This window comes from Halichoerus grypus, chromosome 15, assembly GCF_964656455.1.
Source record: "Halichoerus grypus chromosome 15, mHalGry1.hap1.1, whole genome shotgun sequence".
Lineage (NCBI taxonomy): Eukaryota > Metazoa > Chordata > Mammalia > Carnivora > Phocidae > Halichoerus > Halichoerus grypus.
The window spans coordinates 57198831-57220401 of record NC_135726.1 but is presented as its reverse complement, the minus strand read 5'-3'; the positions used below and the strand labels follow the sequence as shown (position 1 = coordinate 57220401).

At 53.0% G+C, this 21571-nt stretch overlaps 1 protein-coding gene across 1 annotated transcript; it reads right to left on the bottom strand.

Annotated features, from left to right (window-relative positions):
- Nucleotides 1-1455: 1455 nt before the first annotated feature.
- Nucleotides 1456-17601, bottom strand: CACNG6 (calcium voltage-gated channel auxiliary subunit gamma 6). The gene is made up of 4 exons (XM_036065421.2): nt 16282-17601; nt 11260-11334; nt 9251-9388; nt 1456-1945 (listed from the first exon to the last, which is right to left on the bottom strand). Exons 1-4 carry the CDS (start codon nt 16610-16612, stop codon nt 1707-1709), a joined length of 783 nt encoding a protein of 260 aa, XP_035921314.1. The 5' UTR covers nt 16613-17601; the 3' UTR covers nt 1456-1706.
- Between the last annotated feature and the right edge of the window lie 3970 nt (nt 17602-21571).

Genomic DNA, 21571 nt, shown 5'->3' with positions numbered 1-21571 from the left:
AAAAAGTTTTTTTAAGATTTTATTTTTAGGGGCGCCTGGGTGGTTCAGTCTAAGCGCCTGCCTTCAGCTCAGGTCATGATCCCAGAGTCCTGGGATGGAGCCCCACAGACTGCTTCTCCCTCTCCCTCTGCCCTCCCCCCAACCCTGACTTGTGCTCTCTCTCTCTCTCTCTCAAATAAATAAATAAGATCTTTAAAAAAAAAAGATTTTAATTTTAAGATTTTAATTTTTATTCTCTATGCCCAATGTGGGGCTCTTGGACTCGTGACCCAGAGACCAAGAGTTGCATGCTCTACCCACTGAGCAGCCAGGCATCCCTGCCTTAAGTATCTTTAAATGTTGAGAAATTGAGAAATAACAGATCGGCTTCGGCTATTCTGTGTAACTGAAGAATGTACTCGAGTTGTGATTTTTGGGTTGAAATACATACCTGGTCTTCACAAGGTGCAAGGCCGGCCCTTTGGCCCGAGGGACGGGAACCCTTGACCCGGGCCTTCCTTCCCCTTGGTTTCCGCAGCTGCTGTTCTAGTTCCTACCAGCATTCTGTTCACGTGATCACTGCATTCCCTGAGGAGACAGCTCTCCCGCACGCGCGTCCCCTCCCGCAGTCTCCTGGGGGCCATGGAGGCTTTTCCATCATGCACCTCAGCAGTCCCAGCCTCTCCTAGGCCCCCTATCCCAGAGCCACGTGCTCATCTTTAGCACCCGTTCCCAGGTCCTGGACTCCATGCTAGTCTGCTGGGGCCACCCTAACAGAGCACCACAGACTGCACTGGCCCGGTTCTGGAGGCAGGAAGCCCCGGGTCAGTGTGTCTCAGGGCTTCCAAGGACCAGGGACCGCGAGGGAGAATCTGTGCTGGAGTCTCTCTCCTGGGCTCAGAGGTGACTGGCCGCCTTCTCCCTGTCTCTTCCCTCGGGCCTGTCTGCGTCCTAATCTCCCCTCCGTATGAGGACACCGGGCACTGGAATAGGGCTTAATCACGTCTGCACAGACCTCTCTGCAGATCAGGCCTCGTGCTGAGGTCCTGGGGATTAGGACCCCAACACAGACATTTGGGAGGGATGCAGTTCAACCCACAATGTTTGTGTCCTAAATTGCTGCATTTTCCTGTCACTCTCTGTGGGTTTCTTGACATGTGACTCTGGGGCTGCCAAGCAGCATGCCACAGGTTTCTGGAGAGCACGAGGGGGTCACTTTTCTCTACCCCGGGACGCACAATCACACCCAAACAGACTCCAAATAAAAGCTGTTAAATTTCCAAACTTTTAATCCCAAACTGACCATAGCAAGGTCAGACCCAAAGATTTCCCCACCACTTCCCGTTTCCCCAAGGTTCAAATTAGTTGGAAGAAGTCTCTCCCACAAGTGAACACATCCAGATCTGGGAAATGAATCGGTCCAACTCCCTCCTCCCAAGACCCCCTGACCTCATCCCCCCACCCCACTCCCTAGTTACCCCATCAGGTCCCCCCCAGCCTTCCCTGGGGACCCTCATTTGCAAAAAGCCTCTCCCCATCCTACCCTCAAGCATCCCAATTCAGCCACAGAAAAGAACATATTCACAGAGGGAAAAGATGAGGCAGGTTTGTGCAAACCATGTGTGCCCCACAGTTTCTCCAGGATGGCGTGGGGGGGCAGATTTTGGGGGATAAAATGGAGAAAAGGAAAGGTTTAGAAGGAGCTTGCAGATGGCACAGTGGTGGCTCTAGGCGGCCCTGTGCCCCTGCTTGGGGCAGAGTGAGCCCCAGGGCCAGGGAGGCAAGGTGAGCAGGAGAAAGCAGCCCCCCCCCAGCAGCAGGACCAGGCTGGCCCCCACGCCACAGCCCAGGGACCAGGAGTATTCATAGGTCAGGGCGGGGGCCGGGGGAGGCTCAGGGCTGACTCTCTGCAGGAGGGCTTGCACGGAATGCCGGAACACCTCCAGGCTGACCAGGAGCAGCAGGCCTGTAGGGGGAGGACAGGCACGGTGCTCAGGCCCCGGGGGACCCGGGCCCGGGTCTGAGCATTTCCCTAACACACCCCATCTCGTGCTCGCTCAAACAGCAACCTGGGGGACCCTCAGCACCGCCCCACCCCATTCATCCAACAGCTCTTTACCAAACACCTACTACACAGCACGCACAGTTTGGGAAGCTGGAGATAAAGAAGGAACACAACACAAGCTGATAGGGACAGAAGGACAGAGGGACAGAATGGTGGCCGCCGGGGCTGAGGGCCAGGGGAATGGGGGCTGCCGCTTCACAGGGACAGAGTTTCAGCTGGGGAAACACGAAAGTGAAAAAGTGGTGGAGATGGATGACGGGGCTGGCTGCATCACGGTGTGAGCCTACTTAACGCCACAGAACCGAAAACAAAAATGGTTGAAATGGTCAATTTTGTGTTATGTGCATTTTATAGGCTTAAAAAAGAGAAAAAGCAGGGGCGCCTGGGGGGCTCAGTCGGTTAAGCGTCCGGCTTGATTTAAGCTCAGGTCATGATTTCAGGGTTGTGGATCGAGCCCCACACTGGGCTCCACACTAGACATGGAGCGTGCTTAAGATTCTCTCTTTCGCTCTGCCCCTTCCCCTCCTTCAAATACATACATACATAAATATATAAATAAATGGAAAAAGCAAATCCTGGAATCAAGAATAGCAAAAATCAAATGAAGACTCCATAAAAAAAAAAAAATATTAAAAAAAATAAAAGGGGTGCCTGGCTGGCTCAGTTGGTAGAGCATGCAACTCTTGATCTCGGGGGCGGGGGGGGGGGGTGATTTCAAGCCCCACGTTGGGTGTAGAGCTTTGTTTGTTTCAAAACAAACAAACAAAAAAAACCAAACAACAACAACAAAAAACTCCATCAAGGCTTTTGGAAAGAGTGATGATGGAATCTGAAACAGTCCAACTCATAAAAGCACAGAGTAGAACATGGTTGCCAAAGGCTGGGGGGAGGGGATATGGGGAGATGTGGGGCAAAGGGCACAGAATTCAACTATGCAAGGCAAATGAGTTGTGGGGATCTGATGTACAGCTGGGTGACTATAGTTAGCAACACAATCATACACTCGAAATCTGCTAGGAGACTAGATCCTCAGAGTTCCCACCACACACACAAAGGTAGCCATGTGGGGTGATGGATAGTGTGAACTAGGCTGACTGTGGTGATCAATTCACGACGTGCATGTATATCAACACATCAAGTTGTACACCTTAAAGATCTACAATTTCCACTCATCAATCATACCCCAGTAAAGCCCATTAATCATACCCCAATAAAGATGAAGGATCATAAAATGAAAAGAAAGGCAGTCAGGTTGCAATGCAGTTTGATTAAAAACAACAATGGCAAGAAAAGAAGAAAGAACAAGACAGACAAAGACCCTAACCTCATGGAGCTTATATTCTACTTGGACAAGACAGGTGGTGAGAAAATAAACCAAGGCTTGCAAACCTCAGATGCCTGCAGGAGGCGACGAGAGAAAGCATAAATCAACGAGGCAGGTGAGTGTGGTGGGAAATATGACAGAGAGTAGCCAAAACTCAGCTTTGGCCAACTGCAACCCTTCAGAAATGGGGACTTAAATTGCCAGACCTTCTGATTTTTCAAGGATAGCTGGAATTTTTTAAATGATGACGATTTTTATGGAAATTTGCCCAACACCTTTAAATATTTGCTCAGAGAAATCTTTATGCACTGTCCGTCAAAGTACATTTATGGGTCATTGTTAGCTGTGGGCTGCCAGGTTGTAGCTTCCAAAGTAAACACATGAGAAGACCAGATTATTTCAGAGAGTGATGTGTGCCCGGAAAGGAGATAAAAACAGCGTGATGGGAAGGGGAGTGACATCCAAGGTGGAGCAGGGACTTTAAGATGATGTCACCAGGAAAAGCCATTTGAGTAAGACCTGGAGAATGAAAAGAAGCCAGCCATGCACCAAACTAAGTGATGGCTGTTTCAGGGAGAGGGAACAGCTGGTGCAAAGGCCCTATGGTAGAATGAATACAGTGTGTTTGGAGGAAAGAAAGAAGGTCGGTATGGTTGGAGCAAAGAGAGTGGGGAGGGGGGAGTGGCAGGTGATGGAAGTAGAGAGGCCAGCAGGGGTCAGATCATGTAGGACCATCTGATGGTCATCCATGAGTCATGGGTCCTAGCTGTCTCCTCTCTCAGACTCTGGAGTCTGGCCCCAACCTCAGTCCCAGACCCTCCTTCCTCCCGGCACTCTGCTTCCCTGTGAAGTTTTTAATCAGGGGCCTGGAGAATGCAGCCAGGAATCTGTGTCCTGTGGGTCACTGACTCCCCTCTGGGGCCCCACACAGCTCAGCTTAGGGCACTGGAGGAGACGCTCTCTGGTCCCCTTTCTTCTTTTGCTACACGCATCTTTCATTCATTCAACAGATCTTAACTGAGCTCTCATTGTAAAATATATAAACAAGACTAACAAAGGCCCTGTCCTCCTGGACTCCCATCCCAGAGGGAGAATTGGACAATAATCAGGTAAATGTATTGCTGTAGGCTGAATCATGGCCCCAAAAGTTCATGTGTTAGCATCCTGACCCTGTACTTTCTCAGAATGTGACTATATTTGAAGATAGGGTCTTTAAAGCAATAATTAAATTTAATGAGGCCAATAGGGCCCTAATCCAATATGGAGGGCAATATTGCTGGTGTCCTTACAAGAAGAGGTGGTCAGGACACAGACACACAGAGTGACGATCTCGTGAGGACACAGGAAGAAGACGGCCATCTACAAGCCAAGGAGAGAGGCCTCAGAGGAAACCAGCCCTGCCTACAGCTGGACCTCTGACTTCCAGCCTCTAGAACCGTGAGAAAATACATTTATGTTCTCTAAGCCCCTTCCCCACTCCCAATCTATGGTACTTTGTTATGGCAGCCCAAGCAAATGAATACATACATAAATATATAATTCCGGGTAGTGATCGATTCTATGGGGGGGAAAAAGGCAAGGTAGGGACACAGCAGGTAATGGGCCTACTCTAGACAAGGTGGTCAACAGTGGTCTCTCTGAGGAGGTAATATTTGATCAGAAACTTAAATGATATGAAGAAATGAGACATAGGATGATCTAGTGGAAGAACATTCCAGGCTGAGGGGACAGCAGTGCAAAATGCTCTCAGGAGGAAATGAATGTGGAGTATCTGAGGAACAGTGGAGAAGCCAACGTGGCCAGAATGGAGGGAGCAAGTGGTAAGAGATGAAGTCCCACGTAGCCAGGAGCCAGGCCACATAAGACCCTGGAGCCATGTTATTCCAGTGGTAGTAATTTATTGTTAATCTACTGGCTTTTGAACCAGGCAGGAAATGGTTTAAAAATATGACTAACCCCAAAGCAAAGAGGTAGGATTTGGCCATGGGCTGCAGTCTGTGGACCCCTAGCCTTGACACACTAGCTTCGTGCCAAGAATCCAACCAGATGCTCTCATGTCTCATCTCTTCCCACTAGACCTAGTGAGGTACATATTATTATCATCCCCATTTTACAGAAGAGAACATTAAAGCCTGGAGAAGTGGAGCTTGGGTTTGAGCGCAGCCAGATCTACTCCGTTGACTATTCTGTTGGGCACATCACTGTCCCTCCTCAAAGATCAAGCCTGATCCCTTGTATGATCTAGAAGGGCCCACGTGATCTGGCCCCTGCCTACTTCTTTGGCCTCCTTTCAGCTGCTCTTCCCACCCTATAATAGTAGAGAGTAGGACTTCTTTCAGCCTTTAGATGCACCAGATTCTTTCAAGCCTGGAGATCTGTATGCATCCCTACTTACATTACACTTCTTCTGAGAAGCCTTCCCTGAGCACTGCCACTTAAGTCAACATCAGATTTCCCTATGATACATTTCCCTCTTACTCTTTTCATTTATAGCATTTATCATAGCTGGAATTATTTTTTTAAAGATTTATTTATTTGTCAGAGAGAGAGCACAAGCAGGGGGAGCTGCAGGCAGAGGGAGAAGCAGGCTTCCCGCTGAGCAAGGAACCTGATGTGGGACTCGATCCCAGGACCCTGGGATCATGACCTGAGCCGAAGGCAGATGCTTAACTGGCTGAGCCACCCAGGCATCCCCACAGCTGGAATTGTTAACATATATTAATTTATATTAGTACTGTCTGTCTGGCCAATTTCTATCTCTCTCAGTAAACTATAAATCCACGAGGGCAGAAACCTTGTCTGTCTCAGATCTCTAAAACATGAACAAACACCTGACGTATTTATTTTATGGAGAGAAACAATGTAACCCAAATATGTCCCTTTATCTAAGGAGAACTTAAAAACACAATCTGCCCAGTCCCTGATACCCAATATAACCAAAGTACTTACAGCGTCAAATCCACCCCCTCACTTTCATTTGGATGTACAATTTGCAGAAAAATTTCATGCCTGAGATTTCCATAAAACACTTTTATATCCACACCTTCATGGCACCCCCAGGAATAACCCAGGTATGAGTTCAGTAATAACAGCAGCACCAAATTCCTACCATGCCATAAATTACACAAGAACAGGGATCATCTTAATCTTATTCATCTTTCTATCCCCAGTGGTACCTAGCACAGCATCTGGCACTTACTAAATATAAAAAAAATACTTGTTGAATAATTGGATGGATGAACAGATGGAAAAATAGATGGAGGGAGAGAGGGAGAAAGGAAAGGAGAATGGAAAAGGGAGAAGAGAGTAGGAGGGAATTAATGAATGGGTGGATGGATGGATGGGATGGACAGATGGATTAATGGGATGGATGTTTAACAAATGGTTACTTGGATGAGTGAGTTCAGGGATATAATACCTGAGCTCAGAGATAAAAAATAAAAAAAAAAAAAAGATCTGCCCAAGATCACATGTCTTCAGAAGTTGGGATTCCAACCCAGATCTTTTGATTCCCTGTTGATTTACTGGTCCATCTTTTATACCAGTATCCTCCTCACTCTCCATGCTCCAGCCACACTGGCTTTCTTTCAAGATCTTAAATTCACTGAACTCTGTCTAGCTTGGTTACTCATGAACTCCCTCTCTAACTCTCTGCTTCAAATCAAGTGCTCTTATTATGCACTCTCATAGGATTCTACTTTTCCTTTTCCTTTATAGCACCTAGAAGTTTGTAATTGTGGGATGATCTGTGATATTTCTGTGTCCTTAACCAGATGATAATCTCCATAAGGGAAAGCACCTTTCTGTCTTGTACACTCTTATATTACACCTACATACATGTACAAACGTGTTGTGTACAATGTGTCTGTGTGTGTACCAATGAATAAAATGAACACATGAATTAATGAAAGAAAGGAAAGAAGATGACTGATTCCCCCCCCCCTTATTTAGGAAGATATCTAAGGCAACAAAATAATAAGAATTGGTCCTTATTATTTTCCATTCATATGCCCATGCTCTTGAAGACTCATTGTGTCTCTTTTATCCTGCACCAGGCTCTACCTCACTTGTTAGTTAAGGTTACCATGTACATTTGTGCAAGATTTGGCCTGCTTTATGCTGTGATCTTCATTCTGTTCCTCAAGCTTGTTAAGTCTTCTACAGCCTCTGCACATGCTATTCCACCATCACCATCATCACCACCATCACCACCAACACTGCCAACATTGCCAACATCATCACTGTCACCACCATCATTGTCCCCATCACCACCACCACAAACATCATCAATATTGCCGCCACCACTATCACCACCACACTTTGGATGATTCCTATTCATCCTTCAATTACCCGCTTAAATATCACCTTCTCTGAGTTTCTCTGACCCACCCTCACTGCAATGCATACCCCTAATATGCTTCATCATAATTCTGATCACAATTATGGTTGAATTAGCCTGTGTGTAAATACTGGTTACTGTCTAATTCTTTTTTTATATTTTATTTATTTATTTGACAGAGTGAGAGAGCACAAGCAGGGGGAGCAGCAGAGGGAGAAGGAGAAACAGGCTCCCCGGGGAGCAGGGAGCCCACTGTGGGACTCAATCCCAGGACCCTGGGATCATGCCCTGAGCTGAAGGCAGACGCTTTTTTTTTTTTTTAAAGGTTTTATTTATTTATTTGAGAGAGAGAGAATGAGAGAGAGCACATGAGAGGGGGGAGGGTCAGAGGGAGAAGCACACTCCCTGCAGAGCAGGGAGCCCGATGTGGGACTCGATCCAGGGACTCCAGGATCATGACCTGAGCCGAAGGCAGTCGCTTAACCAACTGAGCCACCCAGGCGCCCCTGGTTACTGTGTAATTCTGTCAGAATCTAGGCTCTGTGAGGGGAAGGTACTATCTGTCTTGTTGTTAGTCTTATATCTCCAGCCCTTAGCACAGCGCATGGAACATAACAGGTGCTCAGTAAATACACAGAGGATAAATAAATGAAGCTTATATAATTAATGACCTTTCTATCCACCTTAGAAAACATTTGATCCAATGAGGACTACATTAACAAGATGCAGCATTTTTTTGGACTATCAACTCCAAGAATGCAACAGTCCTTAAAGACCCCAGTTCCAAATCTAAAAGAGTGTTTGGAGACCTTCCAATTCCAGCTAATAATAAGGCTTAGAACTCCCACATTTGAGCCTACTAAGCCCTTGTGCTTCCCAGAATGCAACAGTGATTAGAGATGTCCTCCAACTTCCCAGCATGCAACGGTGCTTAAAGACTCCAGGTTGAAACTGGAGACGCACCCCCCGCCCCAAGGCAGTACCCAACGAACAGCAGGGCTCAGAATTCTCCTATGTGTGAGACCTCTATAGCCCTTGAGCTTCCTCCCATCACCAGCATACAACCCAGCATGCAACAATCCTTGGAGACCATTGGTCCAAATTTAAAATAGCGTTTGGAGACCCCTTTAATCTCTAGGCAACAACAAAGCTTGGAATTCTCCCATTTTTGAGCCCACTATAGCCCATGGGTTTCCCTCAACTCCCAGCATGCAACAGTGCTTGGACACCCTACTTCCCAGCATGCAACAGCGCCTGGAGATCCAACCTCCCAGCATGCAACAGCGCCTGGAGATCCAACCTCCCAGCATGCAACAGCGCCTGGAGATCCAACCTCCCACCATGCAACAGCGCCTGGAGATCCAACCTCCCAGCATGCAACAGCGCCTGGAGATCCAACCTCCCAGCATGCAACAGCGCCTGGAGATCCAACCTCCCAGCATGCAACAGCGCCTGGAGATCCAACCTCCCAGCATGCAACAGCGCCTGGAGATCCAACCTCCCAGCATGCAGTTCCCTCAGTCTCCAGGCTCCCAACCCTCACCTGAGAGGCCAAAGCAGACGGCTCCAACTCGGAGTAGGAAGTCTGCACCTTTGCTGAGCACCATGATGATACAGAGGCACCCCAAGGCCATGACTGCCAGGCCTAGCACTGCTATCACTGCAGCTGCCAGATTTACCTCTGCAAGGAGAGGAAAGGGAAGAAGCAGAGGACGTGGGAAGTAGGAAGTGCGAAGAAGTCCCCTGTAGGGACCCAGAACCAGGAAGATGGAAGATTCAGAACTAGACAAGAATTTTCAGGTAGATCATCCAGTCCAATATTTTGCTTACACTGTTAAAGGAACTAAGACTCACAGACGGTCAGTGATTTGCCTGAGGCCGCAGAGCAAAGAGGAGACACTGCCAGGATTAGGAGCGGATGGGAACTGCCCATCGTTACGTAGGATCCGGTCCCTGTTTGCTTTCAGGTGAAGCAGCTGAGGCAGTGGGCGTGTGGGTGACAACAGAGAAGGCGGTATGTTACAGTGGAGCGGTCCAAGTCTGAATTCTCCCCAGCCACTTCCCCCCTGGAAGATTTTGGTGAAGTCACCAAACCTCTCTGAGCCTCGGTTTCCTTCTCTAGAAAATCAGGATTGAAATCCCTATTCGATGGGCTGCAGTGAGGATCAGAAATTGCTTATGTAAAGTGCCCAGTGCAGCGCCTGGGCACACGGCAGGTGTGCCGAACATGCGCATTGTGATTATTTACTCTCCCGGACCGGGATCGCTGAGCACGAAGACAAGAGAGAGAGGAGGGAGACCAGTTTACTATGTACCGGGCACCACATTGTCTGTTTTAGCTGCATCGTCTCATTAAATCCTTGCAAAGACCAGATGAGAGTCATGACACGATCACAATCCCTTTACTGGTGGGGAGGGATACTGAGATACGGGGGTGATGGAGAGGCTGTGGTTATAGCACAAAGGGTAAAGTCCTAAGAGTCCCATTGTTCAGTATGGTTGCCACGAGCTATGTGTGGTCTTTTAATTTTAAATGGATTTAACTTAAAACAAAATTTAGGGGGCACCTGGGTGGCTCAGTTGTTTAAGTGACTGCCTTCGGCTCAGGTCATGATCCTGGAGTCCCAGGATCGAGTCCCGCATCGGGCTCCCTGCTCGGCAGGGAGTCTGCTTCTCCCTCTGACCCTCCTCCCTCTCATGCTCTCTGTCTCTCATTCTCTCTCTCTCAAATAAATAAATAAAATCTTTAAAAAAATAAAATCTTAAAAAAAAAAAAAAATTTAGGAGTGCCTGGGTGGCTCAGTCAGTTAAGCACCTGCCTTCTGCTCAGGTCATGATCCCGGGGTCCCGAGATCGAGTTCCGCATCGGGCTCCCTGCTCAGTGGGGAACCTGCTTCTCCCTCTCCCCTTGCTCCTCCCCCTTGCTCATGCTCTCTCTCTGTGTCAAATAAATAAATAAAATCTTAAAAAAAAAAAAAAAAACACTAGCCACATTCCAAGTGCTCAGCAGCCGCATGGGGCCAGCGGCTACCATATTGGTCAGCAGAGATAGACAGCATTTCCATTTCACAGAAGGTTCTATAGGAGAGCATTGCTTTAGAGTCAGGATTATTTGGGTTTGAGCTCTGCCTCTGCCACTTCCCAGGAAAAGTAAATGTAACCATTTCTGGGCTTCCATTTTCTCATCTGGAAGATGAAGATAAAGCCGCTGCTCCACAGGGTCATGCAAGGGACCGAAAGAAATACATCCAAATGAAATACTCGGCGCTGTGCTTAGCGCATGGCAGATGCGCATCTTTAAGATGTTAAAGTACTATTCTCGGAAAGGGGCTGTGACTTGCCCAAAGCCACACAGCACGTGGCAAAGGCAGAGCTGGGGCAGAAGCATCAGGCACGAGGCTCGGGAGAACCGCCTGTCCCCAGAGATGGGACCTCCCCAGGGCAAAGCAGAGAAGAAGACAGCGCTATCAAGAACTCCTCTGGCATGGCCAGCATAACTCCCCCCCCCACCCCCGCCGTCCCCACCACCACACCGCGGGGTACAGTTCTCACCTTTCTTTGTAGTTCTCTGGAAGATGTGCGCATTCTCCCCCGTAGTAAAGAATTTAAAATAGGTACAGTTTGCTTCTGTGGGAGCAGGAGAGAGAAAGAGGTGATGACATGGAAGTTGCCAGGGTAAGCTCAGGACTGGACATTTAACATCGCTCACAGCTGCCTAAAAACAGGACATCCACATCCCTGACATACTCAGGAGACAAATGATGTTCAGAGTAGCAAAAACCACCTGCTGTCACCCAGCTATACAGGAGGTGGAATTCCATTCTGGAGCTCTGAGATCCAAATCTGTGGCCTTGTAAGGGTTATTGACCTCTCTGGGGCCTCTGAATCTTTCTCTATAAAATGAGATAATAGTCTTGTTCCTGGCTCCATCATATGGGTTTGCTGAGGGTCAAGTAGGATTAGAAACAATGATCGCTTTATTCAACCAAGATACAGGGAACAGAAGGCTAACAGACTCGGAAAAGATTCTCATCTCAGAGAGAATTCCTAGCTAGAACACACAAAGAACTCCTGCAGGCCAGCAAGAAAAGAGAGGGAAAGCAATTGAAAAATGGGCAAAGGACAGGAATAGTCAATTCACAGAAGAAGAAGTCTGAATGACTCACAAGTATATGAAAAGATGCTCCACCTCACCAGGGATCACAGAAATGCAACTTAAATCAGCAGGGGAATGCCACTTTAGATCAATTAGATTGGCAAATATTAAAAGGATAATATCAAACACTGGAAAGATAAGAGGAAACAGCTGGGAGTATAAACTAGTCTTTTTTGGAAAGCACTCTGACATACTTTATGAAGTGAAGTACGTTTATACCCTATAACCCAACAATTTCATTTCTGGGTATGTATCCAGACAAAAACTACAAGCAGGAACATATATGTGGATGTTCTCTGCAACAATGTTTGTAATAACAGGGAGTCAGAATCAACCCAAGTATCCATCTCTAGGGGATCAAGTAAATGTGAGGGTTGCCCTCTTGTGCAAATCTCCACAGCACATAGTAGCCGCGAACTAGAATAACAAAGCAATATGGGGAAATCTGAGCAAGTGTTAAGAAAAAAAAATCATAAACAGGAAAAAATGCACAGCATGATATCATTTATGTAAATTAAAACAGACAGGTGTAAAAGAACGCTACATATTTCCAAGTTAACATATGTATTCGTGGATGCATATCAAACACATTAAAGAGCTGAGTTAGAAAGGAACCGGGAGAATATCATGTAAAATAAAGCCCGAGAAGGATCTTGGGAAGGCTGGTGACAATTGTGATATAAGCCAAAGAAGAGTCAGATTCATCCAACTTTGTGTACTTGAGGTCCAAGGAAACCTAAACTTTAAAAAGGCAGGGGTGTGGGGGAGGGCGCTTTCCGAACTGCATTTCAAAGCCAGCACTTCCCACAGAATTCACCTGGCCCCATGATCTCATTCTACAGATGGGGAAACTGAGGCACGGGAAGGGGGAAGAGAGGTAGACAGCAAGAGGGGTACAAGAAGTGGGAGAGGGGCCGGCTGGTATGGAGAAGGAGAAAGGAACTTTCCAAATTGAAGGAGGATGTGCAGAGACAAGAACTAAACTGCTGAGTCAGGTGAGGGTGGGGGAAGGAGAGGAGCAGGAGGGGTCCCATCAGAAGCAGTGGGAGGGGAGTCCTTACCCCACAGCAACAGCAATCCTGCAGCAGCAAGAAGTAAAGGATGCTTCATGCAGCAGAGCAAAGGGTGAGGATGCTATTTGTAGCAGTCAGTGGGGGACACATGGTCTTCATCCATGAGGGAAATGTGAAGTCCCATCTAGAGAGTAAGAAGGTGTGGTACATCTTTCTGAGAGAGTGTGGGGTGTCTGGTCTCCTGTTTGGGCTACTAATGATTGAGGACATCTCATCTCTGACTCCAGATGGCATATCCCATTTGGAAAAGAGTAGGATGGGTCACACACACCCTCTCCCCGTGCAGCCCAGGGAAATATGGGATATCCTTTGATGGGTAGGGCAATGTGTGGGATGTTTCGGAGATAATGGAAGTTGTGAGCTTCTGGAGGGTCAGGACTGGGGGATGATGGAGACGGTCCTGTGAGGAGGTTGAAGTCCTTTCTGACCAATAGTGGGGCATCAAGGGATGTGAGGAATCCTGCCTTATGCAGTGAGATTGGGGCAGGGGACATTCCCTCCAGGACAACGAGGACCTTTGGGACATCTTTGTGGGCTAGTGAGATGCCATATAGTGTAGTTGTTAAGAACAGAGACAACCAGCGTTCAAATCCCATATGACTAGCCTGGGTGCATAGATTAAGCCACTTAACCTTCCTCACTCCTCATTTCTAGCTTCTGTAAAATGGGGATGATAATAACTATTTGGAAGGTTGCTATGAGGATACGAGGATTAATGAGTTCATGCATGTGAAGTACTTCGAACAGAGCATGGGTACCACATAAGCATGTAAGCATATTACACAAGCATATGATTACCAGGGCATCCCATTCTGCAGAAGTTTGGGAACTTCCCGCTTGAGACTCTAAGGGGCAAAAAAAACTAGCCCATCTGCAGAAGTGAAGCGTTTAATCCAGACTCTGAGTGGGTGGGAAACTCACACACCAAGGAGTGCTGGGCACCCCACTTTGCTATCAAGGATTTGGGACATCCTATTTGGGATCCTATGGATGTAAGATACCATATCTAGGTAAGTGAGGAGGGAAATCCCATCTGGAGCCCAGGGGGTAGATGATCTTCTTTGAGGGGCACTGAGGTTATGGGACATCGGTTATGGGACAGTAGAGTGTTGCAGATCTCATGTGGATGATCGAGCCTGTGACATCCCAGATGGACTGTGAGGGTTGTGAGATGTGGAGCCAGAGCCCGTTCCTGCTCCCAAGGGGTATAGGATGTCCCACTGGTATACGTGAAGGGCATGGCATGTCCTGTTTGGGAGAGTGCGAGGTATGGGATAGCTCTCTGGCATCGCCAGGGGTGAAAGGCCATTCTGTGGGACAGTGAGGGCTGTGGGGCACAGGAAATGAAGAAGCACGCTTCCCGGAGGCACAAAGTCTCCGCTGGGATGTTGGGGGGTGTTTGGCGAGAGCTCTGCTTGGTGGAATCAGTGGGGAACAGGCACAAATTCCATTTTGGGGCTGGCATCAAAATGGTCTGTCTCCCAGGGCCTGCAGGATGGGAGCGTGGCCTGTCTCCAGCGTGGGGAAAGCAAGCTGACCCCAGGCACTCAAACTCTCTCTCCAGGGGCTCAGGTTGTCTCAGGAAGTGCGGGTGCTTCTGGGGAATGCAGGCTGCCTGAGGTTACCAGCTGTGTGTGGAGAACAGGCTGGGTCTCGGGACACAGGTGCTTGCAGAGGTACAAGATCTCTAGGGGACACGGGCTCTGTCTGGGGTACAGGCTGGTCTGAGACACAGAAATGTCTGTGATCACATGCTGCGGTCTGGGGGTACAGCCTGGTCTAGGGGCATAGGCTGGTCTGGGGGCACAGGCTGGTCTAGGGGCACAGGCTGGTCTGGGGGCACAGGCTGGTCTGGGGGTACAGCCTGGTCTAGGGGTATAGGCTGGTCTGCGGGTACAGGCTGGTCTGGGGGCACAGGCTGGTCTAGGGGCACAGGCTGGTCTGGGGGCACAGGCTGGTCTGGGGGTACAGGCTGGTCTAGGGGTACAGCCTGGTCTGGGGGTACAGGCTGGTCTGAGAACACAGGCTGGTCTGGGGGACAGGCTGGTCTGGGGGTACAGGCTGGTCTAGGGGCACAGGCTGGTCTGGGGGCACAGGCTGGTCTGGGGGTACAGCCTGGTCTGGGGGTACAGGCTGGTCTGAGAACACAGGCTGGTCTAGGGGCTACAGGCTGGTCTGGGGATACAGCCTGGTCTGGGGATACAGGCTGGTCTGGGGGTACAGCCTGGTCTGGGGTACAGGCTGGTCTGGGGGTACAGGCTGGTCTGGGGGTACAGCCTGGTCTGGGGTACAGGCTGGTCTGGGGATACAGGCTGGTCTGGGGGCACAGGCTGGTCTAGGGGTACAGCCTGGTCTGGGGGCACAGGCTGGTCTGAGGGTACAGCCTGGTCTGGGGTACAGGCTGGTCTGGGGGTACAGCCTAGTCTGGGGGCACAGGCTGGTCTGCGGGTACAGCCTGGTCTGGGGGTACAGGCCGGTCTGGGGGTACAGGCTGGTTGGGGTACAGGCCGGTCTGGGGGTACAGCCTGGTCTGGGGGTACAGCCTGGTCTGAGGGTACAGGCTGGTCTGGGGGTACAGCCTAGTCTGGGGGTACAGGCTGGTCTGAGGGTACAGCCTGGTCTGGGGTACAGGCTGGTCTGGGGGTACAGCCTAGTCTGGGGGCACAGGCTGGTCTGCGGGTACAGCCTGGTCTGGGGGTACAGGCCGGTCTGGGGGTACAGGCTGGTTGGGGTACAGGCCGGTCTGGGGGTACAGGCCGGTCTGGGGGTACAGCCTGGTCTGGGGGTACAGCCTGGTCTGAGGGTACAGGCTGGTCTGGGGGTACAGCCTAGTCTGGGGGTACAGCCTGGTCTGGGGGTACAGCCTGGTCTGAGGGTACAGCCTGGTCTGGGGGTACAGCCTGGTCTGGGGGTACAGGCCGGTCTGGGGGTACAGCCTGGTGTGGGGGTATAGGCTGGTCTGGCGTACAGGCTGGTTGGGGTAGGCTGGTAAGGGTATGAGCTGGTTTTAGGGTACAGCCTAGTCTGGGGGTACAGGCAGTTTGGGGCACAGGACACAAGTGGGACAGGCTGCTGGGGGGGTGGGTACAGGAAGGTCAGTTTCAGGCTAGTCTGAAGTCCAGACTTCCTCTCTTCTCCCTCTCCCCTACTCCCCCCCTCCCCCCAGTTCATGTCTGGGGCAAAGGTTATTCCAAGGAGCACAGGTTGGTGCGGGTATGGGCTGGTTCTGAGGGTGCAAGTTTCCTTCTTGGGGCTCAGGCTCCCTCTGGGGTGTGGGTTCCGCTGACCCCGCCTACTCTCGCTACCTTGGGGTACAATCCCCGGACTGGGGACGTGGCCTCTCACCTCCAGGCAGCTCTGCGGGGCCGCAGGTGTCTCTGCCCGCGGGCACGTCGGCCTGCCACAGTCGCTTGGTGCACATCTTCCAGAGCCCCAGGTGGGCAGCATCGCAGATGGCGCTGCCATTGGTCTTGTAGGTGTTGAGCTCCACCCAGAACTCGGTGCCCACGGCCAGCACGGCCAGCGTGGAGCCCACGGCGCTCAGCAGGAGCCCCAGCTTGATCTTCCCCTCCCGCTCCGGCGTCAGCTGGTGCTGCCCCTGAGCCCGCCGCCGGCCCACAGCCTCCCGACGCCGCCGGTCCTCCTCTTGCATGAAAAAGTTGGACCACATCATCATCCTAGAGGCCGCAGCCCACGGGGCTCAGAACAGGTGCAAAGGACGCAGAGCTGGGGAGGGGCGAGGGGAACGCCTGGGGTCCTGAAGGAGGTGAGGGGCTCAGTTTCCCCTGGATTCTGAGAAAGGAAGATGGGAATCTTCCCTGGAACCTCCAGTGGGGGAGTCGAGGTCACCTCTGGAGCTTAGAAGAGAAAAAAATAGAGCCTCCGGCCCCGGAAACCCTTTAAATTCCGAGGAGGGCCTGGGGAGGCAGCAAAAACTCTGCAAGGAAGGTGGGACCCAGAAGAAAAGCAAGGGACCCCCAAGGCCCAGAGCTAGAAGCTGGGTCTCTAGGAGGGGGACCTCACGGCTCCAGAGGAAGGAGAACTGAGCACTGGCTGAGGCTCTGAGGGGCTGCTCTGGGTCCCCACTGGGGTGAATCACCAGAGGGAAACTGGGTGTCCTGGGGGGAGGGGATCTGAGCACCCCACTAAGGCTCAGAGCTTGGGGTACCCAGGGAGGGTTGCTGAGGTCCTCTGAGTGTCAGAGGAGATGCCTCCTGGTTCCTTTTGGGCTCAGAGTCTGGGGAGGGAGAGGTTGGGTCCCCTCTGGGGTTCAGAAGAGATCAGAACTCCTGGGTCTCAGAAAGGCTGTAGGACCCCCAACATTCACACAGGGGACAGTGGAGTCCTGGCTTGGCTTCAGGAAAAAGGGGTGGGTGTCTCCCAGGCCATTCAGAGAAGAGAGATCAGAGAAAGTCTCCCTGGGTCTGAGAGAGGGGACTAGTGGCTCAGAGACACAGTGGGGTCCAGAGAAGGGGGCTAGGGGACGCCCCCAGGCTCAGGGGGGGGACCTGGGGTCCCTATCGGGGTCAGAGGGAGGGTCTGTGGTCCCCACTGAGGCTCAGGAAACAGGGACGAAATCCCCCAGGATTCAAAGGACAACTGGGACCCGGGAGGGACTCTGCGTCCCTTTGGGATCACTTGGCTCCCCCTCCCCCGGGCTCCCAGGGCCTGCCGGGCCGGGACCGCTCCAGGCTCAGCTCCAGGCCAGCTGCCTCCCGCAGGCCTCCCACCCTGGTCTCCCGGGCAGGGCCCCCTCTGGCTCTCCTGCCTCCGCGCCGCGCCGGCCCCAGCTCCGCGACGCCTCCGAGCCGTCGGGTCCTGCACGCCGCCGCCCGCTCCGCCCGGACGCGCCGCTCGGCTCACTCCGGCCTCGCCCCACCCGCCTACCCCCGCGCCCTTTCGGGCTATTTCAGGCTTGACCCGTAAATAACACCCGCACCTGTCGCCCAGCGCCTGTTGCCATAGGAACCCCGGGTATTTTAAGGGGACGCGGGAGGGCGGGGGGAGGAGGGAAGCTGCCCCGGGAGGAGGGCCTGGGGGCGGGGTCCTGACCCGGCTGGAGCCTGAGGGGACTTTCATGTCCTTAAGGGGCAAGCGCCTGAGCCGAGGGTCCCATCTCCATGGTGGCAGAACAGGGGACAGGGCACCTGGATTTTTGGTCCGGAGCAGGCCTGGCTGGGAGCCTGAATTGCTAGGTCTAAGGGAGGAGGGACTGGGGGCCCTGACTCCTTGGTCTGAGGGAGGAGGCGCGCTGGGGTTCAGGACTCCTGGGTCTGAGGGAGGAGGCTGGGGGCCTGGACTCCTAGGTCTGAAGGAGGAGGGGCTGGGGGCCTGGGCTCCTGAGTCTGAGAGAATAGGGGGCTGGGGTCCTGGACTCCTGGGTCTCAGGGAGGAGGGCTGGGGGTCTGTACTCCTGGGTCTGAGTGGGGAGAGCTGGGGGCCTGGACTCCTGGGTCTGAGGGAGGAGGGGGCTGGGGGGGGGGTCTGTACTCCTGGGTCTGAGGGAGGAGGGAACTAGAGGGTCTGGGCTCCTGGGTCTGAGGGAGTAGGGCTGGGGGTCTGTACTCTTGGGTCTGAGGGAGGAGGGGCTGGGGGCCTGGACTCCTGGGTCTGAGGGAGGAGGAGCTGGGGGTCTGGACTCCTGGGTCTGAGGGAGGAGGGGCTGGGGGGTTTGGACTCCTGGGTCTGAGGGAGGAGGGGCTGGGGGGTCTGGACTCCTGGGTCTGAGGGAGGAGGGGCTGGGGGGTCTGGACTCCTGGGTCTGAGGGAGGAGGGGCTGGGGGGTCTGGACTCCTGGGTCTGAGGGAGGAGGGGGCTGGGGGCCTGGACTCCTGGGTCTGAGGGAGGAGGGGGCTGGGGCCTGAACCCCTGTGTCTGAGGGAGGAGGGGCTGGGAGCCTGAACCCCTGGTCTGAGGGAGGAGGGACCCTCCCGGGGGTTCAGGCTCCTGGGTCTGAGGGAAGAGGGGCCTGGGGGCCTGGACTCCTGGGTCTGAGGGAGGAAGGGCTGGGGGCCTGGACTCCTGGGTCTGAGGGAGGTGGGGCTGAGAGGCTGAACCCCTGTGTCTGAGGGAGGAGGGGCTGGGGGTCCTGGGCTCCTGTGTCTGAGGGAGGAGGGGCTGGGGTCTGGACTCCTGGGTCTGAGGGAGGAGGAGCTGGGGGCCTGGACTCCTGGGTCTGAAGCAGGAGGGGCTGGGGGCCTGGACTCCTGAGTCTGAGGGAGGAGGGGCTGGGGTCTGGACTCCTGTGTCTGAGGGAGGAGGGGCTGGGGGTCCTGGGCTCCTGTGTCTGAGGGAGGAGGGGCTGGGGTCTGGACTCCTGTGTCTGAGGGAGGAGGGGCTGGGGGTCCTGGGCTCCTGGGTCTGAGGGAGGAGGGGCTGGGGGTCCTGGGCTCCTGGGTCTGAGGGAGGAGGGGGCTGGGGGCCTGGACTCCTGGGCCTGAGGGAGGAGGGGCTGGGAGGCTGAACCCCTGTGTCTGAGGGAGGAGGGGCTGGGGGCCTGGACTCCTGGGTCTGAGGGAGGAGGGGCTGGGGCCCTGAACCCCTGGTCTGAGGGAGGAGGGGCTGGGAGCCTGAACCCCTGGTCTGAGGGAGGAGGGCCTGGGAGCCTGAACCCCCAGGACAGAAGACTGAGCCCAGACCCCTGGGTCTTGGCGGATGCGAGCGCTCGTCTGGTGCTGGTGTCTTCAGCTCCCCAGGGGCGCAGGGGCAGGCCTCAGGGAGCGGCTGGGTGTCAGGAGTACTGGAACCAGAGCCACAGTCCTCGTCATCGAGTTTATTAGACGGGCGCCCCCAGGGGACCTTCCATGCAGTTTCAGCTCCCCCGGGGGCAGGGACAGGGACGGCTATGTGGAATGGCAGCAGGGCCTGATCTTCACCCCTTCACCCCCTCCCTCAGCCCTGTGCAGACGGGCCAGGTGGGACCCACCTTGCACCACCTCCTTGTCCGTGGTTGGCTGCCCTGGAGCGCCCTGGCCCTGTCTGTCCACCCTGCTGTGGACGCGCACAGCGCCCTGTGCGGCTTGGCTTGCCTTGGAACACGAGTTGCTCTGGAATGTGACTCTGTGTGTCCAGCTGTCCCAGCAGCCTGGGGCAGGGCCGGGGTACAGGAGGAACTCATCTTTGTCCCTGGACTGGGCACACAGGAGGCCTTGGGAGATGGTGACTTAGAAGGATGGACGGATGGATGAAGTGAGATGTGACACACAGACATGTCCTCCCAAGCAAGGGGAAGGTGCCCCCATCAGGGCACGACTCCCTCTGCGTTCTAACCGGCCTCGCTCCCAGCAGCTGTGAGATTGTGCAGCCAGGCTCCTGGAAGGCCTGGGACTCCTTCTTAAATGAGTGACACCTGTTCTCTCCTTCCCCAGCCCTGACAGGACCCAGAGGGGAACCAGAGCATTCTGAGCAGACACGGCCCCTGCAGCCCCTGCCTGTCCTCTGACTCCATCTTCCCTCCTGGCCCTGGTCGCCCACTGGTTCTGCATCTCACCTGCGCTAAGTTACTTCAGAGCGCGTGGTTCTGTCTTCCCTCCCCTTGCTCTCTTTTCCCAGAAAGAGTATGGACTTTCTTTGGTATGAAAGCTCTTGTTATTTTCATGCTAAAAAGACGGCTTGCCCCTTTTCTTTCTCCTTCCACACAAGCAGGGCTCTGGTCTCTACCATTGCCCTGAAATGACCCGTGTCCTCTGGCTCTTGGGCTCTCTCTGCAGTTCTCAGCCCTGCTGGCCACTTCCTCCTGGCCTCTGCCTACCCTGTGGTCACCCCCTGTGGCCCCCTTTGCTACATCCTCTTCTCCCCCGACACAGATGTCCCTGAGGCTCTAGCCAAGGTCACTTCTCTGTCGGCATCCTCCCTCTGGGTCACCCCATCCAGCCCTGTGACTTTCAATGTCTCCTATATGCTGACGTTTCCAAAAACTTATATTTCCAGCCATGACTTCTCTCCGAAGCTCACATATCCAACGGGTTACCAGATACCCTGACTTGGGTTTCTGGCAGGCATCTCCAATTTGACATGTCTGAAGGAGGACGCTTGGTCCCTCCCACCCAAATCCCAATTCCTTGTTCTGGGAGCCCCTTCCAGGCAACACACCACCACTCGGTGCTGCACAAGCCCGATTAAGAGCTCCTCTGTGTGTCCCTCTGGCGTCTCACCCTGCGTCCTGCTGCCTACGCTCCGCTCACCACTGCTCTAGGCTCTGCCTCCAAACCCCCAGACCCGGTCCTCCATTTCTGTCCATCCTCACTGACTCCACTCTGGTCCAGGCCACTGTCGGGCTCGACCGGACAAGGACAGCAGCCCCTAGCTCTTCGTCTCCACTCTTCACTCCTAATCTAGTCTCAGCACAACCGTGCAGTTCTGTTATTTTGTTGTCAGAAATAAAAAATATGTCATGCCTGTGCTGAAACCTCCAAAGGTTTCACGGGAAGTGCAGAAAAATGCAAATCTCTTCCCCGGACTGCAGGACAGGCACCCAGCCTACGCTCTGACCTTGCCCCGATGTTGCTCACCCCTATTAATCTGCCTGCCACGGGGCCTCCTCCCAAACCTGTGACTCCCGGAGCTTCTGGGCTGCCTCGGGTGGCCTGAATGCTTGTCCTGTCCCCTGTCCTCGTGACGAGTCCCGTATCTGTTC

Coding starts and splice junctions, on each gene's coding strand:
- CACNG6 (XM_036065421.2), bottom strand. CDS start 16,612: ATGATGATGTGGTCCAACTTTTTCATGCAAGAGGAGGACCGGCGGCGT. Junction 11,335..16,281: donor CCCCGCAGAGCTGCCTGGAG/GTGAGAGGCCAC, acceptor CTGCTCCCACAG/AAGCAAACTGTACCTATTTT. Junction 9,389..11,259: donor CCAGAGAACTACAAAGAAAG/GTGAGAACTGTA, acceptor CTCTCCTTGCAG/AGGTAAATCTGGCAGCTGCA.